Source organism: Panthera pardus, unplaced genomic scaffold (genome assembly GCF_024362965.1).
Source record: "Panthera pardus isolate Hobbes unplaced genomic scaffold, ASM2436296v1 HiC_scaffold_2, whole genome shotgun sequence".
Classification (NCBI taxonomy): domain Eukaryota; kingdom Metazoa; phylum Chordata; class Mammalia; order Carnivora; family Felidae; genus Panthera; species Panthera pardus.
In genome coordinates this window covers 110338807-110361092 of record NW_026526765.1, presented here as the reverse complement: position 1 = coordinate 110361092, position 22286 = coordinate 110338807, and the positions used below count along the sequence as shown (strand labels likewise).

The 22286-nt window shown below is 39.4% G+C and overlaps 1 protein-coding gene across 2 annotated transcripts in view; it reads right to left on the bottom strand.

Annotated features, from left to right (window-relative positions):
* The window catches only part of DEPDC1B (DEP domain containing 1B), an 85924-nt gene extending 64244 nt beyond the window's left edge, over positions 1 to 21680 (bottom strand). The window contains exons 1-3 of one of the 2 annotated variants that reach the window (XM_019414306.2): positions 21573 to 21677; positions 20672 to 20812; positions 13801 to 14066 (exon numbers count right to left, since the gene is read on the bottom strand). In XM_019414306.2, the coding sequence (XP_019269851.1) occupies positions 13801 to 14033 (233 nt within the window). In that variant the 5' untranslated portion in view covers positions 14034 to 14066; positions 20672 to 20812; positions 21573 to 21677. Of the gene's footprint in view, positions 1 to 13800; positions 14067 to 20671; positions 20813 to 21572 lie in introns of both variants that reach the window. The other variant, XM_019414305.2, reaches the window with a different exon arrangement.
* Between the last annotated feature and the right edge of the window lie 606 nt (positions 21681 to 22286).

Sequence of the window (22286 nt, the reverse complement as noted above, 5' to 3'; positions counted from 1 at the left end):
TTCTGGAACATGGGGTAAGAGAGAACACCCAAGCTGAAGAGCAAAAAGAAAACAGAATTTTAAAAACTGATGATAATAGGTTAAGGGACCTCTGGGACCACATCACATTAAGGGACCTCTGGTACAACAAGCATACTAACATTCACATTATAAGGGTCCCAGAAGGAGAAGACAGACAGAAAGGCACAGAAACTTATTTGAAGAAAAGTTCCCTAACCTGGGGAAAGAAATGGCCATCCAGGTCCCAATAAGACACCTAATAATTAAAATGCCCAAAATTAAAAATAAAAAGAGAATCTTAACAGGAGCAACAGAAAAATAGCAATGAAGCCCTTAAACAATGTGGGGGTTAGGAGCAATGACACCCCACTCACTGCCCTCATGCACCCCAAACCCAAGTCTAACTTTGACTCTCCCAAAACTTAACTACGAATAGCCTACCAGTGACCAGAGCCTTGCCGATGAACATAAACAGTCAATTAACATATATTTTGTGTATTATATGTCATATACTATATTCCTACAATAAAGTAAGCTAGAGAAAAGAAAATGTTATTGAGAAAATCATAAAGAAAAAATACATTTATAATTCTGTACTGCAAAACATCCACGTATAAGTAGACCCATGCAGTCAAACCCTGTGTTGTTCAAGGGTCAGCTGTGGTTATAAACAACAGAAACTCCCTAAGGCTGTCAATTCATTTTTCAGCAGAAACTGTGTAGGCCACACAGGAGTGGAATAATATATTCAAAGGGCTGAAAGGAAAACACCTATAACCAAGTTACTCAGCCTAATAAGGTTATCATTCAAAATTGAAGGAAAGATAAAGAATTTCCCAGACAAACAAAAGTTAAAGGAGTTTATCACCATTAAAGCAGCCTTACAAGAAATGTTAAAGGAACTTCTTTAAGTAGAAAAGGCCAATAAGTATAAGGCAATTCTGAAATGAAAAAAATACACAGGTGGGAGAATATAAATGTCGGTTTTTAGAATGTGTTCAAACTTAAGTGACCATAGACTTAATACAGACTGCTATATATTTGGGATATTATAAATAAACCTCAAAACAGCCCAAAACCAAAAAGAATAAAATACCTAGAAATAAATTTAACCAAGGGAGTAAAAGACACACTCTAAAAACTCTAAGAAACTGATGAAAGAAATTGAAGACAACAGAAACAAATGAAAAGATACATCATGCTCATGGATTGGAAGGTAATATGGTTAAAATGTTGAGAGGCACCTGGGTGGCTCAGTCAGTTAAGCGTCCGACTCTCAGTTTCAGCTCAGGTCATGATCTTATGGTTTCATGAGTTCGAGCACCACACATCAGGCTCTGCACTGGCAATGGGGAGCCTGCTTGGAATTCTCTCTCTCTCTCTGCCCCTCCCCTACTCAAGTTGTCTCTGTTTCTCTGAAAATAAATAAATAAACTTTAAAAAAAATTTTTTTAATTTTTTTTTTAATCTTTATTTATTTTTGAGAGAGAGACAGAGTGTGAGCAGGGGAGGAGCTGAGGGGAGGGAGACACAGAATCAGAAGCAGGCTCCAGGCCCTGAGCTGTCAGCACAGAGCCTGATGTGGGGCCCGAACTCATGAACTGTGAGATCATGACCTGAGCTGAAGTCAGACACTTAACCAACTGACCAACCGAGGCGCCCCTAAAATAAAAATTTTTTAAAGGTTGATACTATCCAAAGCAATCTACAGGTTTAATGCAATCTCTGTTAAAATTCCAATGATAATTTTCACAGGACTAGATAGAACAACTAATCCTAAATTTTGTATGGAACCACAAAACACTCTGAAGAGTCAAAGCAATCTAGAGAAAGAAGAACAAAGCTGGAAGTATCACAAACCCAGATTTCAAACTATACTGCAAAGTTATAGTAATCAAAACAGTATGGTACTAGCATGAAAATAGACATGTAGATGAAAAGAAGAGGAAAGACAGCCCAGGAATAAACCCAAGCCTATAGGGTCAACTAATAGACAACAGAGGAGGCAAGAACATACAATGGGGGAAAAGGTGGTCTTTTCAATTAACAGTGCTGGGAAAACTGGACAGCTACATGTGAAAAGAATGAAACTGAACCACTTTCTTACACCATACACAAAAATAAACTCAAAATGGATTAAAGTCCCAGTAATTTCCTAGATATTGCCCTTAGCAACATATTTATGCCTCCTCAGGCAAGGGAAACAAAAAATAAATAAATAAACTTTTGAGACTACATCAAACTGAAAAGCTTTTGCACAACAAAGGAAACCATCAACAGAACAAACAGGCCACCCATTAAGTAGGGGCAGATATTTGCAAATGATGCATCTGATTGGGGGTTAATACCCAAAATATATAAAGAACTACAACTCAGTAGCAAAAACCCCAAATAATCCAACTAAAAATGGGCAAAGGACTTGAAGAGACATTTTCCCAAAGACATAACCAGTGTCCAAAAGACACATGGAAAGATGCTCAACATCACTAATCACCAGAGAAATGTAAATCAAAACCATGAGATACCACCTCACACCAGTCAGAATGGCTAGAATCAAAAAGACAAGAAACAGCAAGGGTTGGGAAGATGTGGAGAAAAGGGAGCCCTTGTGCAGTGTTGGTGGAAATGTAAGCTGGTGCAGCCACTGTGGAAATCTACATGAAGGTATCTCAAAAAATTAAAAAGAAATACCGTATGACCCAGTAATTCCATATTAGGGTATTCACCTGAAGGAAACAAAAACACTAATTTAAAAAGATATATGCACCTCTATGTTTATTGCAGAAGTATTTACGATGGCCAAGATATGGAAGGAGCCCAACTGTCCATCAACTGTCAAATGGATAAAGAAGATGAAAGAGAGAGAGGAAGGAAGGAAGGAAGGAAGGAAGGAAGGAAGGAAGGAAGGAAGGAAGGAAGAAAGGATGGATTTCCAGTCATAAAAAAGAATGAAATCTTGTCATTCGCAACAACATAGGTGGACCCAAGGAGTATTATGCTAAGTGAAATAAAGCAGACCGAGAAAGACAAATACCATATGATTTCACTTACACACGGAATCTAAAAACAAAACAAATGAACAATAACAACAACAAAAACAGACTCATAAAGACGAAGAACAAATTGGTGTTTGCTGGAGGGGAGAGGGGAGAGAAATTGGTAAAACAGGCAAAGAGATTAAGAGGTACAAAATTCCAGTTATAAAGTAAATAAGTCATGAATAAAAAGTACAGAAGAAATATAATCAATAATATTGTAATAACTCTGTATGGTGACGGAGAATAACTATACTAATCATGGTAAGCATTTTGTAATGTATATAACTGTTCATCACTATGTCATACACCTGAAACTAACATAATACTATATGTCAACTATACTTCGATTAAAAATAAATTTTAAAAGTTAAAGTCTGCTCCACAACCACATATTTAAGAAACTGCACCAAATTTATCCCTATGACTTCCTGACCTTAAATTTCTCCAGTCAGGCCATTCTCCTCTCTCCTCTCCTAGGAAAGCCCACTTAGACATTTCTGAACAATAGCCTCAGTCTTGCTATCCTCGTCACTTGAAATACCCTCTCTCTTCTCATTAACCAGATCCCACCACATTCTTGGGACCCAGGTTGAAGTCCTCCACCTCCTGCTCCATGAGATCTCAAAACACTCCCACAGCAAGTGGGTCACAAACACAAATCCTGCAGTGGCCAGGCAGACAACATCACCATGATACAGTGCGGTATAATGGAAGGGAATGGTGGCAAGAATATCAAGTGCAGTGGGTTTGCCCCAACTAAAGACTTTCAGGTTCACAATTTCTTAAGACACTGTGAAAAGCTCAGAATTATTAGGAGCCTCTGGGGAAAGGAACTGGGTAGCTGGAGGAGAGAGGTGGAATGGAGATTTTTTCATTGCAAATACTCTATTATACTTTGTAAATTTTGAACTACATTAAAGTATTATCTTCCCAAAATACCCAAAATTGGGAAAAAAAAAAAAAACCAAGACGAAAACATTTTAATCACTAAAAACACTATGCCAGTGAGACAAAACAGATGTGTCAGTCCAAGGGCTATCAGTGTAACACCTCTAATTTATTACCTGTTCTGGTTCATTTTGGTTAATTAATTAAATAACACCCTGTTTCTGCTACTTATCTTTTTCATATATGTATACTCTATCTCTCCAGAGGATGCCAAGTTAGGGAGGAAATGAATCATGTCATATTGCATTAGAATGACAAACGTGGGAAAACTACTGAATATTTGGAATCATAAACATTTAGAATTTTAAAAGTCCTTAAAGATCTAGGTTATCACGTCATTTTATTTATTTTTCTGTTCATTCTTTTTATTTATATATATAAAATTTATTGTCAAATTGGTTTCCATAAACACCCAGTGCTCATCCCCAACAGGTGCCCTCCTCAATGCCCATCACCCACTTTCCCCTCTCCCCCACCCCCCATCAACCCTTGGTTTGTTCTCAGTATTTAAGAGTCTCTTATGGTTTGTCTCCTTCCCCCTCTGTAACTTTCTTTTTTCCCCTTCCCCTCCCCCTCCCCCATGGTCTTAAGTTTCTCAGGATCCACATAAGAGTGAACACATATGGTATCTGTGTTTCTCTGCCTGACTTATTTCACTTAGCATAATACTCTCCAGTTCCATCCATGTTGCTACAAATGGCCAGATTTCCTTCTTTCTCATTGCCAAGTAGTATTCCATTGTATATATAAACCACAACTTCTTTATCCATTCATCAGTTGATGGACATTTAGCTCTTTCCATAATTTGGCTATTGTTGAAAGTGCTGCTATCAACATTGGGGTACAAGTGCCCCTATGCATCAGCACTCCTGTGTCCCTTGGGCAAATTCCTAGCAGTGCTATTGCTGGGTCATAGGGTAGATTTATTTTTAATTTTTTGAGGAACCTCCACACTGTTTTCCAGAGCAGCTGCACCAGTTTGCATCCCCACCAACAGTGCAAGAGGGTTCCCGTTTCTCCACATCCTTGCCAGCATCTATAGTCTCCTGATTTGTTCTTTTTAGCCACTCTGACCAGCATGAGATGGTATCTCAGTGTGGTTTAGATTTGTATTTCCCTGATGAGGAGTGACGTTGAGCATCTTTTCATGTGCCTGTTGGCCATCTGGATATCTTCTTTAGAGAAGTGTCTATTCATGTTTTCTGCCCATTTCTTCACTGGCTTATTTGTTTTTTGGATGTTTTTTGGAGTTTGGTGAGTTCTTTATAGATTTTGGATACTAGCCTTTTATCCAATATGTCATTTGCAAATACCTTTTCCCATGCCATTGGTTGCCTTTTAGTTTTCTTGACTGTTTCCTTTGCAGTGCAGAAGCTTTTTATCTTCATGAGGTCCCAATAGTTCATTTTTGCTTTTAATTCCCTTGCCTTTGGAGATGTGTCGAGTAAGAAATTGCTGCAGCTGAGGTCAGAGAGGTTTTTTCCTGCTTTTGCCTCTAGGGTTTTGATGGTTTCCTGTCTCACAGTCAGGTCCTTCATCCATGTTGAGTTTGTTTTTTGTGAATGGTGTAACAAAGTGGTCTAGTTTCAACTTTCTGCATGTTGCTGTCCAGTTCTCCCAGCACCATTTGTTAAAGAGACTGTCTTTTTTCCATTGGATATTCTTTCCTGCTTTGTCAAAGATTAGTTGGCCATACATTTGTGGGTCCAATTCTGGAGTCTCTATTCTATTCCACTGGTCTATGTGTCTGTTTATGTGCCAATACCATACTGTCTTGATGATTATAGCTTTGTAGTAGAGGCTAAAGTCTGGGATTGTGATGCCTCCCACTTTGGTCATCTTCTTCAATATTACTTTGGCTATTCGGGGTCTTTTGTGGTTCCATACAAATTGTAGGATTGCTTGTTCTAACTTCGAGAAGAATGCTGGTGCAATTTTGATTGGGATTGCACTGAATGTGTAGATTGGGTAGTATTGACATTTTAACAATATTTATACTTCCAATCCATGACCATGAATATTTTTCCATGTTCCATGTGCACTCGAGAAGAAAGTATATTCTGTTGCGTTGGGATGCAGAGTTCTAAATATATGTCAAGTCCATCTGATCCAGTGTATCATTCAGGGCCCTTGTTTCTTTATTGATCCTGGGTCTAGATGATCTACCCATTGTTGTAAGTGGGGTATTAAAGTCCCCTGCAATGATCACATTCTTATCAATAAGGTTGCTTATGTTTGTGATTGTTTTATATATTTGGGGGCTTTCAATTCAGTGCATAGACATTTATACTTGTTAGCTCTTCCTGATGGGTAGACCCTGTAATTATTATATAATGCCCTTCTTCATCTCTTGTTACAGCCTTTAATTTAAAGTCTAGTTTGTCTGGTATAAGTATGGCTACTCCAGCTTTCTTTTGACTTCCAGTACCATGATAGATAGTTCTCCATCCCCTCACTTTCAATCTGAAGGTATCCTCAGGTCTAAAATTAGTCTCTTGTAGACAGCAAATAGATGGGTCTTGTTTTTTTTATCCATTCTGATACCCTATGTCTTTTGGTTGGAGCATTTAGTCCATTTACATTCAGTGTTATTATTGAAAGATACAGGTTTAGAGTCATTGTGATGTCTGTAGGTTTCATGCTTGTAGTGATGTCTCTGCTACTTTGTGGTCCTTGCAACATTTCACTCACTGAGTCCCCCTTAGGACCTCTTGTAGGGCTGGTTTAGGGGTGATGAATTCCTTCAGTTTTTGTTTGTTTGGGAAAACCTTTATCTCTCCCTCTACTCTGAATGACCGACTTGCTGGGTAAAGGATTCTTGGCTGCATATTTTTTTCTGTTCATCACATTGAAGATTTCCTGCCATTCCTTTCTGGCCTGCCAAGTTTCAGTACATAGGTCTGCTACTACCCTTATGTGTCTACCTTTGTATGTTAAGGCCCATTTATCCCTGACTGCTTTCAGAATTTTCTCTTCATCCTTGTATTTTGCCACTTTCACTATGATATGTCATGCAGAAGATCGATTCAAGTTACGTCTGAAGGGAGTTCTCTGTGCCTCTTGGATTTCAATGCCTTTTTCCTTCCCCAGATCAGGGAAGTTCTCAGCTATGATTTGTTCAAGTACACCTTCAGCCCCTTTCTCTCTCTTCATCTTCTGGAATTCTTATTATACGGATATTGTTCCATTTGATTGCATCACTTAGTTCTCTAATTTTCCCCCTCGTACTCCTGGATTTTTTTTTAATCTCTTTTTCTCAGCTTCCTTTTTTCCCATAATTTTATCTTCTAATTCACCTATTCTCACCTCTGCCTTTTCAATCCACACTGTGGCCACCTCCATTTTATCTTGCACCTCATTTGCAGCATTTTTTAATTCATTATGATTATTTTTTAGTCGCTTGATCTCTGTAGCAATAGATTCTCTGCTGTACTCTATGCTTTTTTCAAGCCCAGCAATTAATTTTATGACTATTATTCTAAATTCTTGTTCAGTTATATTGCTTAAATCAGTTTTGATCAATTCATTAGCTGTGGCTACTTCCTGGAATTTCTTTTGAGGAGTATTCTTCCGTTTCGTCACTTGGGCTAGTTTTCTGTCCCTTACTCATTTTAAAAACTTGTTGTGTGCTCTGCACCTGTGAGCACTGCTATATTAAAGGAGGGTCAGACACTGTCCAGGGCCTGGCCCTTCAGGAGGTGTTTTTTCGCAGACTGTTACTTGCTTTCTGTTATTGTGACTTTGGTTATTTTATTACCGTACTCATAGTGATATTTTGGACCCTCCACCAGGTGTGCTTTGATTTGTTCCTTGCAGTAGCCCTATCTTTTTTCCAGCTTTCCCATTTTTTTCCTGGTAGATTCAGTCTCTTTTCCTCCCAGGCTCTGATGTTCAAAGTCCTTTGGCTTCTGCACTTCTTTGTTTGAGAGACACAGGAAGTATGGACCCCCTACTTCTCCCCCATGTTGGCCCCTCCAATTATGACAGGACAAGGACCCAGGATTTGATGAAAAGAATAAAAACAAAAGAAAAACAAAATCACACACACATTTTGAGCTTACTATGAGAATACAGGATGCCCACTAGAGGGAGCCATAGTCCATTAACTTGAAGGTGAGGTCCGTAAAAGTGTTCCCTTCAAATGGATAATGAAAAAATTTTCCCAGGGCCACAGGATGTGACTAAAGAGCCACGGACCTAAACAATTCAAATTTATTTCTCCAGAGGTACAAACGGAGATCTTCAAATCTCCAGCATTAAAAAAAATGTTATTAGCATACAGTAAAATTGATGTGTTTTTTTTTGGTCCACAATTCTATCAATTTTAATACATGTATACATTTGTACAACCACCACAATCAGGAAACAGAACAGTTCCATTTTTCCCAAGAACTCACTCCTCTGATTTTACAGTCACATCTCCCCCCAACACACACAGTGGCATTCCATTTTATAGATGTAAAATGTTTATCCACTCACCCACTGAAGAACATCTGGTTTGTTTTCAGCTCCTGGCAATTACTATAGAGCTGCTATCAATATTCATGTACAAGTTTTTGTGTGAAAATAAGTTTTCATTTTTCTAGGGTAAATGCCCAAGCATGGGAATACTGAGTTATACAGTACATAGAGGTTCAACTCTAAAAGAAAATGCCAAACTTCTCTCCACGGTGATAACCAATCCAAGCTTCCTACCACCAGTAGAGCAGATTTCCAACTGCTCTGCATCCTCTCTAGCACTTGATATTGTCAGTATTTTTATTTTAACCATTCCCATAAATATGTAGTAGTATCTTATCCAGGTTTAATTTGCATCTCCCTAATACTAATCATAAAAATCATTTTAGGCATCAGTAGCTCTTGAGTTATCTTTGGTGAAATGTTCATTCAAGTGTTCTGTTCATTTTTTAATTGGGTTGTTTGTCTTCTTACTGTTGAGTTTTTTTAAGTTCTTTATATATTCTTGATACCAGTCCATTGTCATATATATGGCTTGCAAAGTCTCTCCCCATCTGTACCTTGTCTCCTCAGCCTCTTAATAGCGTCTTTCACAGAGCAAAGGTTTTTAATTTTGATGAAGTCCAAATTATCATGTTTTTTTTTCTTTTATGAATCATGCTTTTGGTGTCATGTCTAAGAACTCTTTACCTAACCCCAAGGCATAAAGAGCTTCTCTGGTTTCTCTAAATTTTTCCTAGTTTTACATTTAAATCTATGATTCACTGCATAAAGTACACAGTTTACATTTGAGGTTCATTTTTTTAATATAGAGGATATATATCTAATTGTTCTAACACCATTTGCTGAAGACTACTCTTTTTTCCTTTAAACTGCTTTTACGCTTCTGTCAAAAACCAAGTGGCCAAGTTTGTGTGTGATTCTGGACCACCAATTCTGTGCCAGTAATCTAAGCATCCATTCCTTCACCAACACCACAGTCTCCATTACTGTAGCTTTATGTAATAAGTCTTAAAACTGGGCAGCATGAGTCTTGCTTTTGTAAATTAAGAATGTGGAAGTAACATTATTCAATAGAGCTGGCAATATCTACCTAACAAATTCTAGTTTCAAATTAAAATCAGTATTTTGGAAATAGGACAGGAAAAAAAGCAAATATGAAGGAAAGGGAACAGAAAGAATACAGGAAACAAAGAGAAAGAAGTAGGAACATGAGAGAGACACACATAAAGAGGTAGAAACAAAGGAAGAGAAAAAGGGGACAGGGAGAGGTGGGAAAATAGAGGAAGTGGTTCCCTACACATCAGATCTCAACCACTAAAGCTGAGCCAAGCAAATTCCTATCTGTGAACACCAAACACCTTCCCACTTACACGATCCACCAGAGCTAGCATCAGTAATGAGAACAGGTCAAGGGCCAGGTATCTCACCAGACCAGGAACCTCATCCTCCTAAAAATCTACAGTAGGACAAACACTTTTCTCATTAAATCATTCAAAACAAGCAATTATCATAATATCGACTTCAATTTTTATATGACCCATTACATTAGTCTTAAATACTCCTATATAACTGCCTGTTCACATAAATAAACGGACACATTTGATGATCAGCATGAACTTTCCTTAACTAGAACACTCCTGGTGTTTGGTTTAGATATTTCAAAGAGAAACATCCTTGGTTCTCTTTGGATGAACTATCCACCCTGTCCACCTCCCAGGGTCGCCATGAAGATCAAAGGAGATCATGGAAGGGAAATTGCTTCATAAACTGAAATATTTCATACAAATATATATCAATGCCTCTCCTCATTAGAGGTATAGGACCAGGAAACTTTGTCAGACACAGATGAAAGCATCTAGCTCAACTACATAGACCCTTTAGTGAAATCTAAAATGGTCTTTAGTAGCAGCAAATTCAGAATTCTTTCCAGACAATGGCATTATTAACAAGAAGGATGTGGTTCGGTAACTAGCTCTGGGCAGTTCTCTGCAACATCTCTGACAATGATGGACATTCAGATATTGGGATCTTGCTTTCCTTTCTTGCACGCTAAAATTCACTACTTCCTTCTATTTTCTATACTTACATCTTTGATTCTGGGGGAAAAAAAATCATGGTTAACAAATGTAACTGTAGTCACAGAAGAAATATGACACACAGTCTTTAAGAACTAGAAATAAAATTTGGTACATTCCAAAATAAAAGCTTAACTTTCTGTTACAAAATTCTCCCACATATACTGTGTGTGCATGCGTGTGTGTGTGTGTGTGTGTGTATGTGTGTGTGTGTGTTTTCTGTCTTCAAAAAAATGCTGTAAGAGCCTTTGGTATTTCATGTAGCTTTCTGTAATTCACAAACCCAAGAAACCACCCACCTCCTGCTATATTTGTAAGTGCTTAGGTTGATGATGTTTACCTCACTTCCTTTATTTGACAACTTCTTTTCTTTCTTTTAATACTTATTTTTCAGGGACAGAGAGCACGTGAGCAGAGAAGGGGCAGAGAGAGAGGGAGTGAGAGGATCTAAAGCAGGCTCCCCGCTGACAGCAGAGAACCCAATCTTGGGCTCAAACTCATGAACCGTGAGATCATAACTAAGCTGAAGTCAGACACTAAACCAACGGAGCTACCCAGTCATCCTTTGACAATTTCCTGAAGACAGAGGATCATTAACTGTATTACCTGGTACTTAAAACATTACTGGAATTCTGTAAATACATAAACGCATGTTGGGTACACCAAATGCATCTTGTTTATTACTGTGTGTTTACTCATCCAATCACTATCTAATAACCTAAGTCAATCTCACGTTGTGGAAATGGAGGCAATATAGCCTATCGTAAGAACACAGGCTTCAGACACAGACATCTCAATTCAAATCCTACTCTTACTACCAGCTGAGTGACTCTGCAGAAGTTAGTAACTTTGGCCTTAATAACTTCCTAATCTTTAAAATCAGGATAATATGCTACATCGACAGATGCTGAATTAAATAACAATAACGTGACAAGTCAGCACATCATCAGTGTGTGAGTACCTTAGCTCCTTCCTTGCCAGCAAGACTCCTCGGCTATCTGTTCCAGCCTCCTTGATACTACCTAGGAAGGCTTGATATTTAGAAGCATGTTCTGGAATTTCTCCACCTTACTGACTCTCCATCTACTTTCAAATCTAACCTGCCTCTAGATCCTCATCTCCCTCATCTGCTTCCATTATAATCCGGCAGCAGGACGTACTCTGCTAGGAAAGCAGGTGCAAGCAGAGCAGGCAGGGCAGCCCCCGTCCCACTCTTCTCTGGAGCCCTGGCACACAGCTGCGAGGATCCGAGCTCCGGTCCTGGAAGCTGCACGCGGGCAACAGCTGCCGCCTCTCTCATTAGCTCACTCTCAATTCAGGGCACATGCTCCTTAACAAATGCTTTACTTATCTGAATAGATTTCATCTGACAGTAATCTGAGAAATTGGCAAACACCAGTGGTTAACTCAGAATACTTCCACTTGGGCAAATGGAAAGCTATGAGTTTTCAGGTGGTAAACAACAGAAAAAAATAGTGCTCCGTTTATGATTCACAAGTATTAGAGAAAGTGAAGAGAAAATCGCTATTTAAAGGACAAATGTACTCTGGCTGTACACTCGATGTTTTAAATCGGGACACCTGATTAAATCTTCATCCTGATGTGAAGCATGCTCTGCCAAGGCAGGGGGGCCGGCTCCTAGAGCATTCTCCCATTTCACTCTTCTGAGGACCCTGAAAGCCTCCTGAGATGCAAGGGATGTTACCCAACGTAAGGTGGTCACAAGAGAAGAGATTGCGAGTTACTCATCCAGAGAATCTTTCAGAAGTGTTCTAGCTAAGTTGTGACGGGGTACAAGCAATTACAGTTTCCCAAGAGAAATAATCACTTACAAATCCCCAGGGAAGTATGGCATGCAGAACCAGGGCTGGAGTTTCCACTGCCTGATGCTAACAAGCACTACGGTCTCAGAATAAGCTCAAATCACCCAAGATCCTAATTAAAAGTTGGATGAGCAAGCCAGAAATAACTGCCAAATGGAGAGACAACTAAATGTCCCATGACAGTCTTGCTATCTAGAAGCTGGAGATTGCCGATGAAACTCCATAAAGAAGTTAATGCTGGGGCGCCTGGGTGGCGCAGTCGGTTAGGCGTCCGACTTCAGCCAGGTCACGATCTCGCGGTCCGTGAGTTCGAGCCCCGCGTCAGGCTCTGGGCTGATGGCTCGGAGCCTGGAGCCTGTTTCCGATTCTGCGTCTCCCTCTCTCTCTGCCCCTCCCCTGTTCATGCTCTGTCTCTCTCTGTCCCAAAAATAAATAAAAAACGTTGAAAAAAAAATTAAAAAAAAAAAAAAAAAAGAAGTTAATGCTAAATGTGCAGCAGTGTCTGGTCTTAGCCTTGGGGCTGGTGGCAACCCTCACACTGCTCTGTGAGCTTCCTCAGCAGCTAGTCCACAAAAGAGCCAAACAAATGGTTCAGGGAGGAAATAAACAGGTTTTCTCTGCTCAAAGTCATGGGTCCCAGGGACCCCAAACTCCCTTACTAAATGTGTTGTAAGAGCATGCCTAATTTTCTTTTGGAGTAAAAGAAAACAAATGTTAAGGATCCATATTCTCCATTTCTTCTTTTAATCCCTTTCAGGTTCTCACCCCTTTGGTAGGCCTGTCAGTAACTCAATACTTACTCTTTTCAGGACATGTGCAGCTTCATTCCTCTAATACTCTCCCAGTCCCCAAAGCTTACTTAGGTAGGTCCCCTCCGCCTCCAGCAGTAAAACAACCTAGCATGTAGTGAGAAGGAAAGTCTGAGCGAGAGACATGCATTTTTCCCTTGGGCGATCAGGTGGTAAGTGACCAATCACAAAATAGCACTAAAACATGAGCAAAAACATTTGGCGGAAAGCAGACATACATCAGGGAATTCTAGTACAACGCTTCATACAGGCTCTGAGATCTGCCTAAAGATCAGACCCACTCTGCCGCTAACCCCCTGAATAAATACATTCTCGTTGCCAGAGAGGCCCGGCCCAGAGCTATTTCACCCTTTCCTATTCTCTAGAAGCACTGAGCCACTGTGATCACCCTCCCAGATGCGCAAAAGGCAAGAAAAGATGTCCTTTCTGAAAACTCACTACAACAAAACACGGCCAGGGGGCACTCTACAGACCTAAGAACACGGCAATAGGCTTTATTGTGACAACACATTCAGGTCTTCACTCAACAAATCACAAGGACGAGCATCATTCCAGTGGACAAGAGAGATACTTTCACATGAGGCAGTTTCAAGAGACTGACCAGAGCTGCCCGTCCTCCCCCTTAAGGTTTACTTGTCACCGTTACCTGTACAAGTGACGATTGTCTTCAAAATCTTCCTGACCCCATTTTCCCTTGATGTCTTCAATAACATGATTCTTAAGGAATTTTTTCAGCAGCTGGACTGTTTGCTTGCGGGTCACCTCGGGGCCAAAGTTCTGACTGCACCTCAACAGCTCATGCAGCCAATCCACAGCTTCAGCCGCCGTGAAGCAGCGTTCATAACTTTTAAAACGACAGCGATGTTTCCGTAAGGGCATCCTAGCGCGAAAAAGCTCAACTGTTTCATTCCACTGGGGAAAAAAGGGAGAAAAGCATGTAGCAATCAATTGGTTTTGTTCAAGTTATTACATCCCAAATATTTAAGACGATGAATGCAGTTTTTCCACTTAGAAAACCGTCTTAATAACAGCCTCGACTTTTTTTTATTTACAACCTTCACACTTGAAAGAAAAATAACTTTTAAAACGGTATTTTATATTTTAAAAAACTGTATTTTATTCATTCAATAGGTATTTACTGGAGATAAGACCAGAAAGTTGTCCCATTATGTGAATTTAATGGATTTTTACATTAATGACAAACATATGATCAAAAAAATTGATAAACCAGAGCCCAATATGCCTAATTCACTTCTTGGAGCTCTAATATGATTTTACATCATTAAGCAAATATGTATCATTTATTACATGAAAAGCATCAAATGGAGAGAAGAAAAGGTATATGTACAAGATATAGTCCTGATGTCAAAACATGTTTAAAACTCCTGCAAAATATTTTCCTCTTAAAAAAAAATCTAGACATCCACCCCTTCATCCGCCTTCCGTAAATTAAATGAAATGTTCACATAAGGTATCCTTCCTACATAATTATACCAATTTCTTTTTAGGACTCTAGGCTTCCTGCCAGTACTCCTAAAAGTATTAAAACCTCATGGTCTTACTCTTCTAACCACTGTCCCTTCTCCCACTCTTCTCTTTCTGTATCACTGCACAAAGTGAATTTTTACTTTTCACCTCCTTTCCCATTGAAATCAGAAAATCTTTTTCTAATAATTATAGTTTGATTTTTTTTTTATTTTTGGTTTTGTTTTTTTTTTTTTTTTTTAGAAAGACAGAGAGAGAGCATGAGTGGGGGAGAGGGGTGGAGGGAGCCAGAGAGTATCTTAAGAATATTAAGCAGACTCCACGCTCAGGGCGGAGCCCGACAAGGGGCCTGATCCCATAACCCTGGAATCATGACCTGAGCTGAAATCAAGAGTTGGAATGAGCCACCCAGGCACCCCCAGGGTAATCTCTTACAACAAATTTGGGGCTCAAACTATTCTAGGGCTAGAAAGCAATTGGGGCAAAATCAAGACCCAAGGAAGATGTGCAAAATGGCACATGTCCCTCAGGCAGTTAGTCTCAGAATATAATCTGAAATCTGTTCTGTGGTTTCCTCATTAAGTGGTCATTTCATTATAGCACCTATAGCTATAAATATAAACATACTTTTAAACAATATTCACATATTTTTAACCATTGTTGTTGTTTATTCTCTGCTGACACCTAGCCTTCACGTTAGTCCTGATCAAGCATATTGGGAGTGGGAAGAGTTAATAAAAAAGATTTGCATTTATTTTAGGTTGACTGAATTATCATAATCATTATCAGTTAAACTTAATACATCGTACTTTATACATTACTTAATAAATGTAATGGAGACATGGGTTCCTGGGATCCAATATTTCAAAACAGAAGTAAACATGCCTATTAATTGACTCAAGCTGGTAAGCAGTTCCTCTATTTATTTTAATTAGGTAAGTAATAATATACACTGTAACAAATTAAATGCAGAAGTGTATACAATTGAGCCTGCCCAGTCTCTCTCCAATCCCACATACCTATCAAACATATGCACATATATATAGATTTTTCCTGTTTTATATATGTGTGTTATTTATTATTACTGCTGTTGTTTGCTTCCTTTTTAAAGAAATACGATCAATCCTGTTGCACACATTACCCAACTTGTTTTTGCACTGAACATAGCATGGATGTCTTTCTATATGAATACCTGTAGATCCAGCCCATTCTTAGGAATAAGTTGTTGTTTCAATGAGTATTGTGGTTTCAATGAGTTGTTACTCATTCTTATGAATAAGTTGTTGTTTCAATGAGTTGTTTCAATAAGTACTCAAATAATGAGTATTTGTTGTTTCAAAATATTCTTATTTTAAAAACCTAAAGGACCAATGTTTTTATTTATTTTTGTTACGATGGATTTCTAGAGAGGATCAGCATATTTAAATCAGATTAACAATTTATAGTGATACCAGCAGCGTATGCGCATCCTACCTTACCTTTGTCCATCACTAGATGTTACTATCATCTAGATGTTACTGTTTCTGCCAATCTGCGTTCAAGAAATGGTATCGCTTAAATTTTGTTTGCATGTTGCTCTCTTCATCTTTAGTAATTTTCATTTACTCATCTGAGACTTGACATTTTTCTATTGGGTAGTCTCTTAATTTTTTTTAAATGTTTATATCTAGCATTTAAGTCAAAGCACAAAGAAGTCAGGAAAGTTAGTCTATTTTGCTCAGTTCCATATCCCCACAACTGAAGGCAGTGTACATGTATTTAATAAAGGTGTATTGAATTAAAAAATATGGAATATTAATCTTTTTTAAAATATATTAAGAATGTTTTCTCCTGGCTTATCAATTTGTTTATGTAGTCTCTAGCTACATGAAGGTTTTATTGTTGATGATGATGCTTTAATGAAACAAATATATCTTCTTTTTCTTTATAGCTTCAGGGTTTTCCCCTTTAGAGGAAGGAAGTTGGACATTTTCCCATCCTGATGTATTAAAAGTATTCATCAAATATTTTAGAGTGATTTTTTTTTTTTTTTTTTTACTGTTTGAATCTACAACTGGAATTTTTTATGGGAGGAGGAAGAATACCCTTTTTTCAATGAATTGAAATAGTAAATTACCTTACATAGTATCTTCCTTGATTCTGTTCTGAATCAAGATCTGAACTCTTTTTTATCCCACTGTGCTACTTGTGTTTTCCTGTGCTATACTATACCACAGGAAATTACAATTAATTAATTACAATTAATTAATTGTGATTACAATCAATTAATACTAAGTTTAAATTTCTTGTAGGTCAAGGTCACCTACAGTCTTTTTTTTTTCCAAAAAAAATTTTTTGAACATACTTTTACTATTCTGTATGAGCTTTTCATTCAACGCATTTTCCACCGAGAAAAAAACAATTCATTATGATAACACTTTTACTGACTCTGTGGACAGCTGGTTTTCATTATGCACTAGAAATTTGCTAATAAGACATATTTATCAAAAATAAATTATAAAAAGAACTTTTAATTTATGTTGCTTTTTAATGGCATTTATCATTATGGATTATATTTACTTAATCCATGAAATGCTTTAGAATTCTAAAACCTAGTGAGAACCATGATTTTTGTTCCCACTTATTTCCAAAACTAATAATGTTGCTATTTCATTACTCTGTAAAAAAAAGAATTAAGTTCTCCGTAAAACAAGTTACAATTCTCAATCACACTTAGAAGGAAAATAACCTACATCAACAAAGAACAAGGCAGAGCTTCAGAATGTGATTTTGTTCTACAACATATTACATTTGAAGAGATAATCTTTACAGCAAAGGGGATAAAACAGATTTCTTTGTGATTAAAAGACTTTTTTTGTTTTACTTATTTATCCCTTAAACTAGGGATCTGAAATAAGGAATCAAACAATTGTTTTTGCTTCACATCATGAGCCAAACTACAAAATACAGCACTGAGTGTTGAAATGTGCTTCCTGTTCTTTTCTCTAGGATAGTTATTCTATTTCCTTCCTTCTTAGTACCAAAAATATTGTGATAACGGTGCTACAATGATATAGCACCTGGGAGCAGAGACAACCAAACTCTAGATCTAGTTGTACTTGCCGCGTACTAACAAGACAGGCCTAATCGAGTCAGTTCACCCCTTTAGGTCTCAACAGAATGGCGGGACTGGACTAGACAATCATTCACATCCATTCTAGTTCTCAGATTCAATGACAGCTGTGTTTTAAAGTTTAACAGTTGCTTCAAATGCTATAAATAACTCAGAATTAAGTTCAAAGAAAGAATCCATAGATAATAGGAGTTTTTAAAAAGCTATTTTCTTTCTCCTCATTATTTCTATTAAACTGATCAACTATGGTTGCCCCTTAAACAACGGGTTTGAAATACGTGGGTCCACTTATACACATTTTGGTCTATAAATACAGTACAGTACTGTAAACGTATCTTCTCTTCCTTATGACTTTCTTAATAACTTTTTTCTCTAGCTCATTTTAAGAATGCAGTATATAATACATAAACATACAAAATACAGTAAAACCCGGATTACAAGTAACTTGCTCTGCAGGTGTTCCACAAGATGAGCAAACATTTCTAATAAATTTAAACAAGAGGTGTCTTGCAATATGAGTTGCACGTGACACCAAACATCATATGATCACAACTGACCCAATGGTTCTTCTCTCTCTCTCTCTCTCTCTGTGGGATTGTGGGTGATCATCTCCCGTGCTCGGACACTCGGTCTCAGGCCATGGTGATTAGCAGAAATCAATGATTTTTTAGAACGCTGGAAGGTGCCCACAACTGGCACCAGTGTATTTTTTGTCACTTCAAAGCACCTATGGACGGTCCTTTGCTTTTCCATACAAGAGTAAGCTTAGGAATGCTTTGCTTCATTCTAGGTCAGGCTGCCTGCAGATACAGACCCTATCCTCTGCTGCCTTATTGCCAGTCTCATTAAATACAGTATGTGACAAGAGCTTATTAATACTGGACTGTAGTCAACATCGATGTGAGTGTATACAATGGCCCCTATGCAGAAAAAAATTCCATTGAGCCAATAGATAGCAGTGATTCCATTAATGACAGTGAAAGTCATCCTACATCATAACCCTCCTCTCTCGTCCCCCTCACACCAGCCAGGAAGGTTTTCAAAGGTAAGTGCATGTTCATTTGTTTATTTTTCTTTATATTTTGTATTTTCTTTGTTATTTTGTATTATATTACAGGATTGTCATCATTTTCATATGAATATTTTTGGGTTGTGGAATAAATCATCTGAGTTTCCATTATTTCTTACGAGGCAATTCGCTTTGATATAAAGTGCTTTGGATTACAAGCAGGTTTCCGGAACAAATTATGCTCGCAAACCAAGGTTTTATTGTATGTGTTTATTGACTATGTTACTGGTAAGACTTCTGGTGAATAGTAAGCTGTTAGTACTTAAGTTTTAGGTGAGTCAAAAGTTACACACAGATTTTCTTTTTTTAAAATGTTTATTTTATTTTGGGGGTACAGGGGAGAGAGGGAGCAGAGAATCTGAAATGGGTTCTGTGCTGACAGCAGAGTCCAATGTAAGGTTCGAACTCAGGAACCATGAGATCATGACCTAAGCCAAAGTCAGATGCTTCTGACTGAGCCAGCAAACACCCCCAATTTTCAAATGCACATGGGTGGGCACTCCTAACCCCCATACTGTTTAAGGGTAAACTGTATTTGTATGTGGGTTACAAAAGTGAAAGCTATTTCAAAGAAGATGAGTAAGTTGCTAATCAACTTCCACATTCATCATGTAATGACTTAGAATCTGTCATCTGATTTTTGGCATAAAAAATTCACCAAATCCATAAAACGTTATTTTCAGATAAGACTTTGATGCTTTAGAAAATGAAGCTGTACATGGTTTGAAAAAGTACAGCAAGGCATGAAAGGAGGAAGTAATGGTCTGCTCTTGGAATGCCAACAGATTTTCCCAAGCTTTTCCTGAAGATTGGGTTGAGGGTGATGCTGGGAGAAGGGGGAAATGGTAAGTGGGGAGAGGGAGATGGAAAGGGGAGCTGGGATAAATAAGTAAAGAGAGGACTGGTCACAAACTTCATGATTTACCTGGTAAGAGGTGTAAGACACAAGTGAATTATGCTTGGGGAAACATACATTTTATAATGAGGGAGAAAGATGACTGAGATTACTGATAAATCAGAAAGTCTCACTTTTTAAAAAAATTTTGCTAATGTTTTTTGGGCTTTCAAAATCTTAGTTTAGGATCAAGGATCTCAAACAGAATAAAGGTGACAAATGAACTGACTACCTGGGAAATTCTGATAAAATTGAGGTGCGTTCATTAATGATTCGTGTAATTTTCTGCTTAACTTGATCAGGCTTGGCTAAACTTGACCTGTATATCACTCCTTGGGGGATGACAGCCTCTGGAGGACAAAGAACACATTCCTTTATAAATTCCTTTGATAATATTTTAATGTGACTCAGAATGAAGCGGTGTCTTGTTACATAGGTACTCTGCATCCAAGAAAAGTAGTGATTCATACAATTCAGTGAGATTAAAAACAGTTCCAATTCTGATGTAACTTGTTTTAGTCTAAAGCAGGAAGGATGAAAACTAGTTACTCCAAGATCCTGAGCCTCTCTGTTTCCCTTGCGTAACTACTGTGAATAAACTGGGGGAAGAGGGATGTGACTTTTCCCTCCACAAAGGACAGTAAACTTTTTCAAAGTTCCTGATGAAGCACAATCTATATCTCATCCCTAAAGATGGACCTACTAATAGCCCCGACCCCAGATGGTTTCAAATGGCAGAAGCAATTGTGAAGTGGAAGCAGATATGAAAACACGATTTTTTTAAACCCTTATTTGTTCTCTGTCAGCACCATCCACACCTCTAAGAGGCTAGCCCAATGGAAATTCTAAATTTATATTTGCTGAATTTTTTTTAATGAATGAATCATTATGAATGCCTGTAACAAACAGATTGTTTGCAAGGATGAGTGCAATAATTCCTCCCGTGCTGTTCCTACCTTTTCCTGGATATCCGTTAGGTGGCAGAGAACAATGAAACGAATTCCCAAGTTAGACGTGGCCAGAAGTGGTAACAGACCAAGGAGCGATGTCCTTCCTGCCAAATTATCAGCAGGCTTTCATACAAAGCTTCTAAAAACCTGCCAGTGACATTGACAAATTGTCACCACTTACTCCATTACAGTAATCCTCTGAAACGCAAAGCACTAAAATTACTTGCTCCAGGTCACAAAGAAATCAACTACACCTAAGAGCCCTGAACACCAAAGTTCTTCTCCCAGAAGAAAAGACAGCACCCGGGACCATCAGGAGCTGCAAAGTCCCTTTCACATCCATTCGGGTCAACCGCTGATTTAGGTCGGTGCTGCCAGAACCAGAAACGCTGGGAGCCAGAAAAGCGGCTAAGACCCACCACCATCCCGGGGGCACCGTTAGAAAGAACCGCAAGTGTCACCACACGAGACACTCAAGACGGAGACACGCCCTGCCTGGATTGCGGCAAAGGGTGAGTGTTAGAAAGGGTGGGTGGCCGTGAGGTTACGGACTAGGTGGGTCCTTCCTCTCCCGGCAGCAGGCGTTCGATTCCAGAGGACAAAGGGGGTGGGGGGTAGGGTCACACTAGTGTTTCGGATGCTTTATATCGGAAGGCGTCACTTACTGCCGAGAACCAGGCCGACGTCTGGGGACGAAGCTGCACGCACCCCAACGACGTGCTGAGCTCCAGACCCGGTAAGCCTTTCCTAGCGCACCCTCCGGAAAACGGCCGGTTTTCCGGTGGGGCCCGTCCGCACCGGCCGAAATATGTCCCGCCTCCAAACCCGGGCCCCGCCAGCCCTGTAGAGGGGAGGATTGACCAGTACGCGGCCGGCGGCTGCGCCCAGCCCCGGCATGGTCACTCACCAGCTTGGTGGCCCGGTACGGGCCGGGCCCCACGATGCGGTGCTCCATAGCTGGTAAGCAGTGGCGGCGCCGGCCGCCCCTGCGCGGATCCCTGCAGGCTGGCGGCGCAGCAGTTTGAATCGCGAGCCTAAGCGCTACAGACGCTGATTGGGCGACACGGAGACACGTGACGGGAACTGAGGGGCGGGGGCGGGGCCCCGCCTGGTAGGCGACTGGTGGCTGCGTTGGCGTCTCCTGTGAGCTCAGACCAGCTGGGGACCGAGTCGGCTGTACTCCCTTATCCCACCCGGCGCACGCCAGGATGTGCACCTCAGACAACGGCATACATACGCTTTCTTTGGTAGAGGGTCAATAAAGAGTGTATAATTCGGTGATGGAAATCGTGGACTGTGAACAAATCCGAGTCAGCATTCCATATGTGCAGTGAACCTGCAGGTGCTACTAGTAGGATTGGGAGAAGTGGGCAGTGAAATGAAGCGAGTGGACGGCATCTACAAGTGGAGGGACACTGAAACACTGGATAAGGTCACCTGGCCCCAAAGAGTGTCGACAGCCCCTAGAAGCAGTAAAGAGCTGGAAACAGGGATGACTGCGTGGCTCAATAGGTTAAGGATCCAGCTCTTGGTTTCAGCTCAGGTACTGATCCCAGGATGGTGGAATTGAGCCCCGCATCAGGCTTGTGCTGAGCGTGGAGCCTGCTTAAGATTTTCTTTC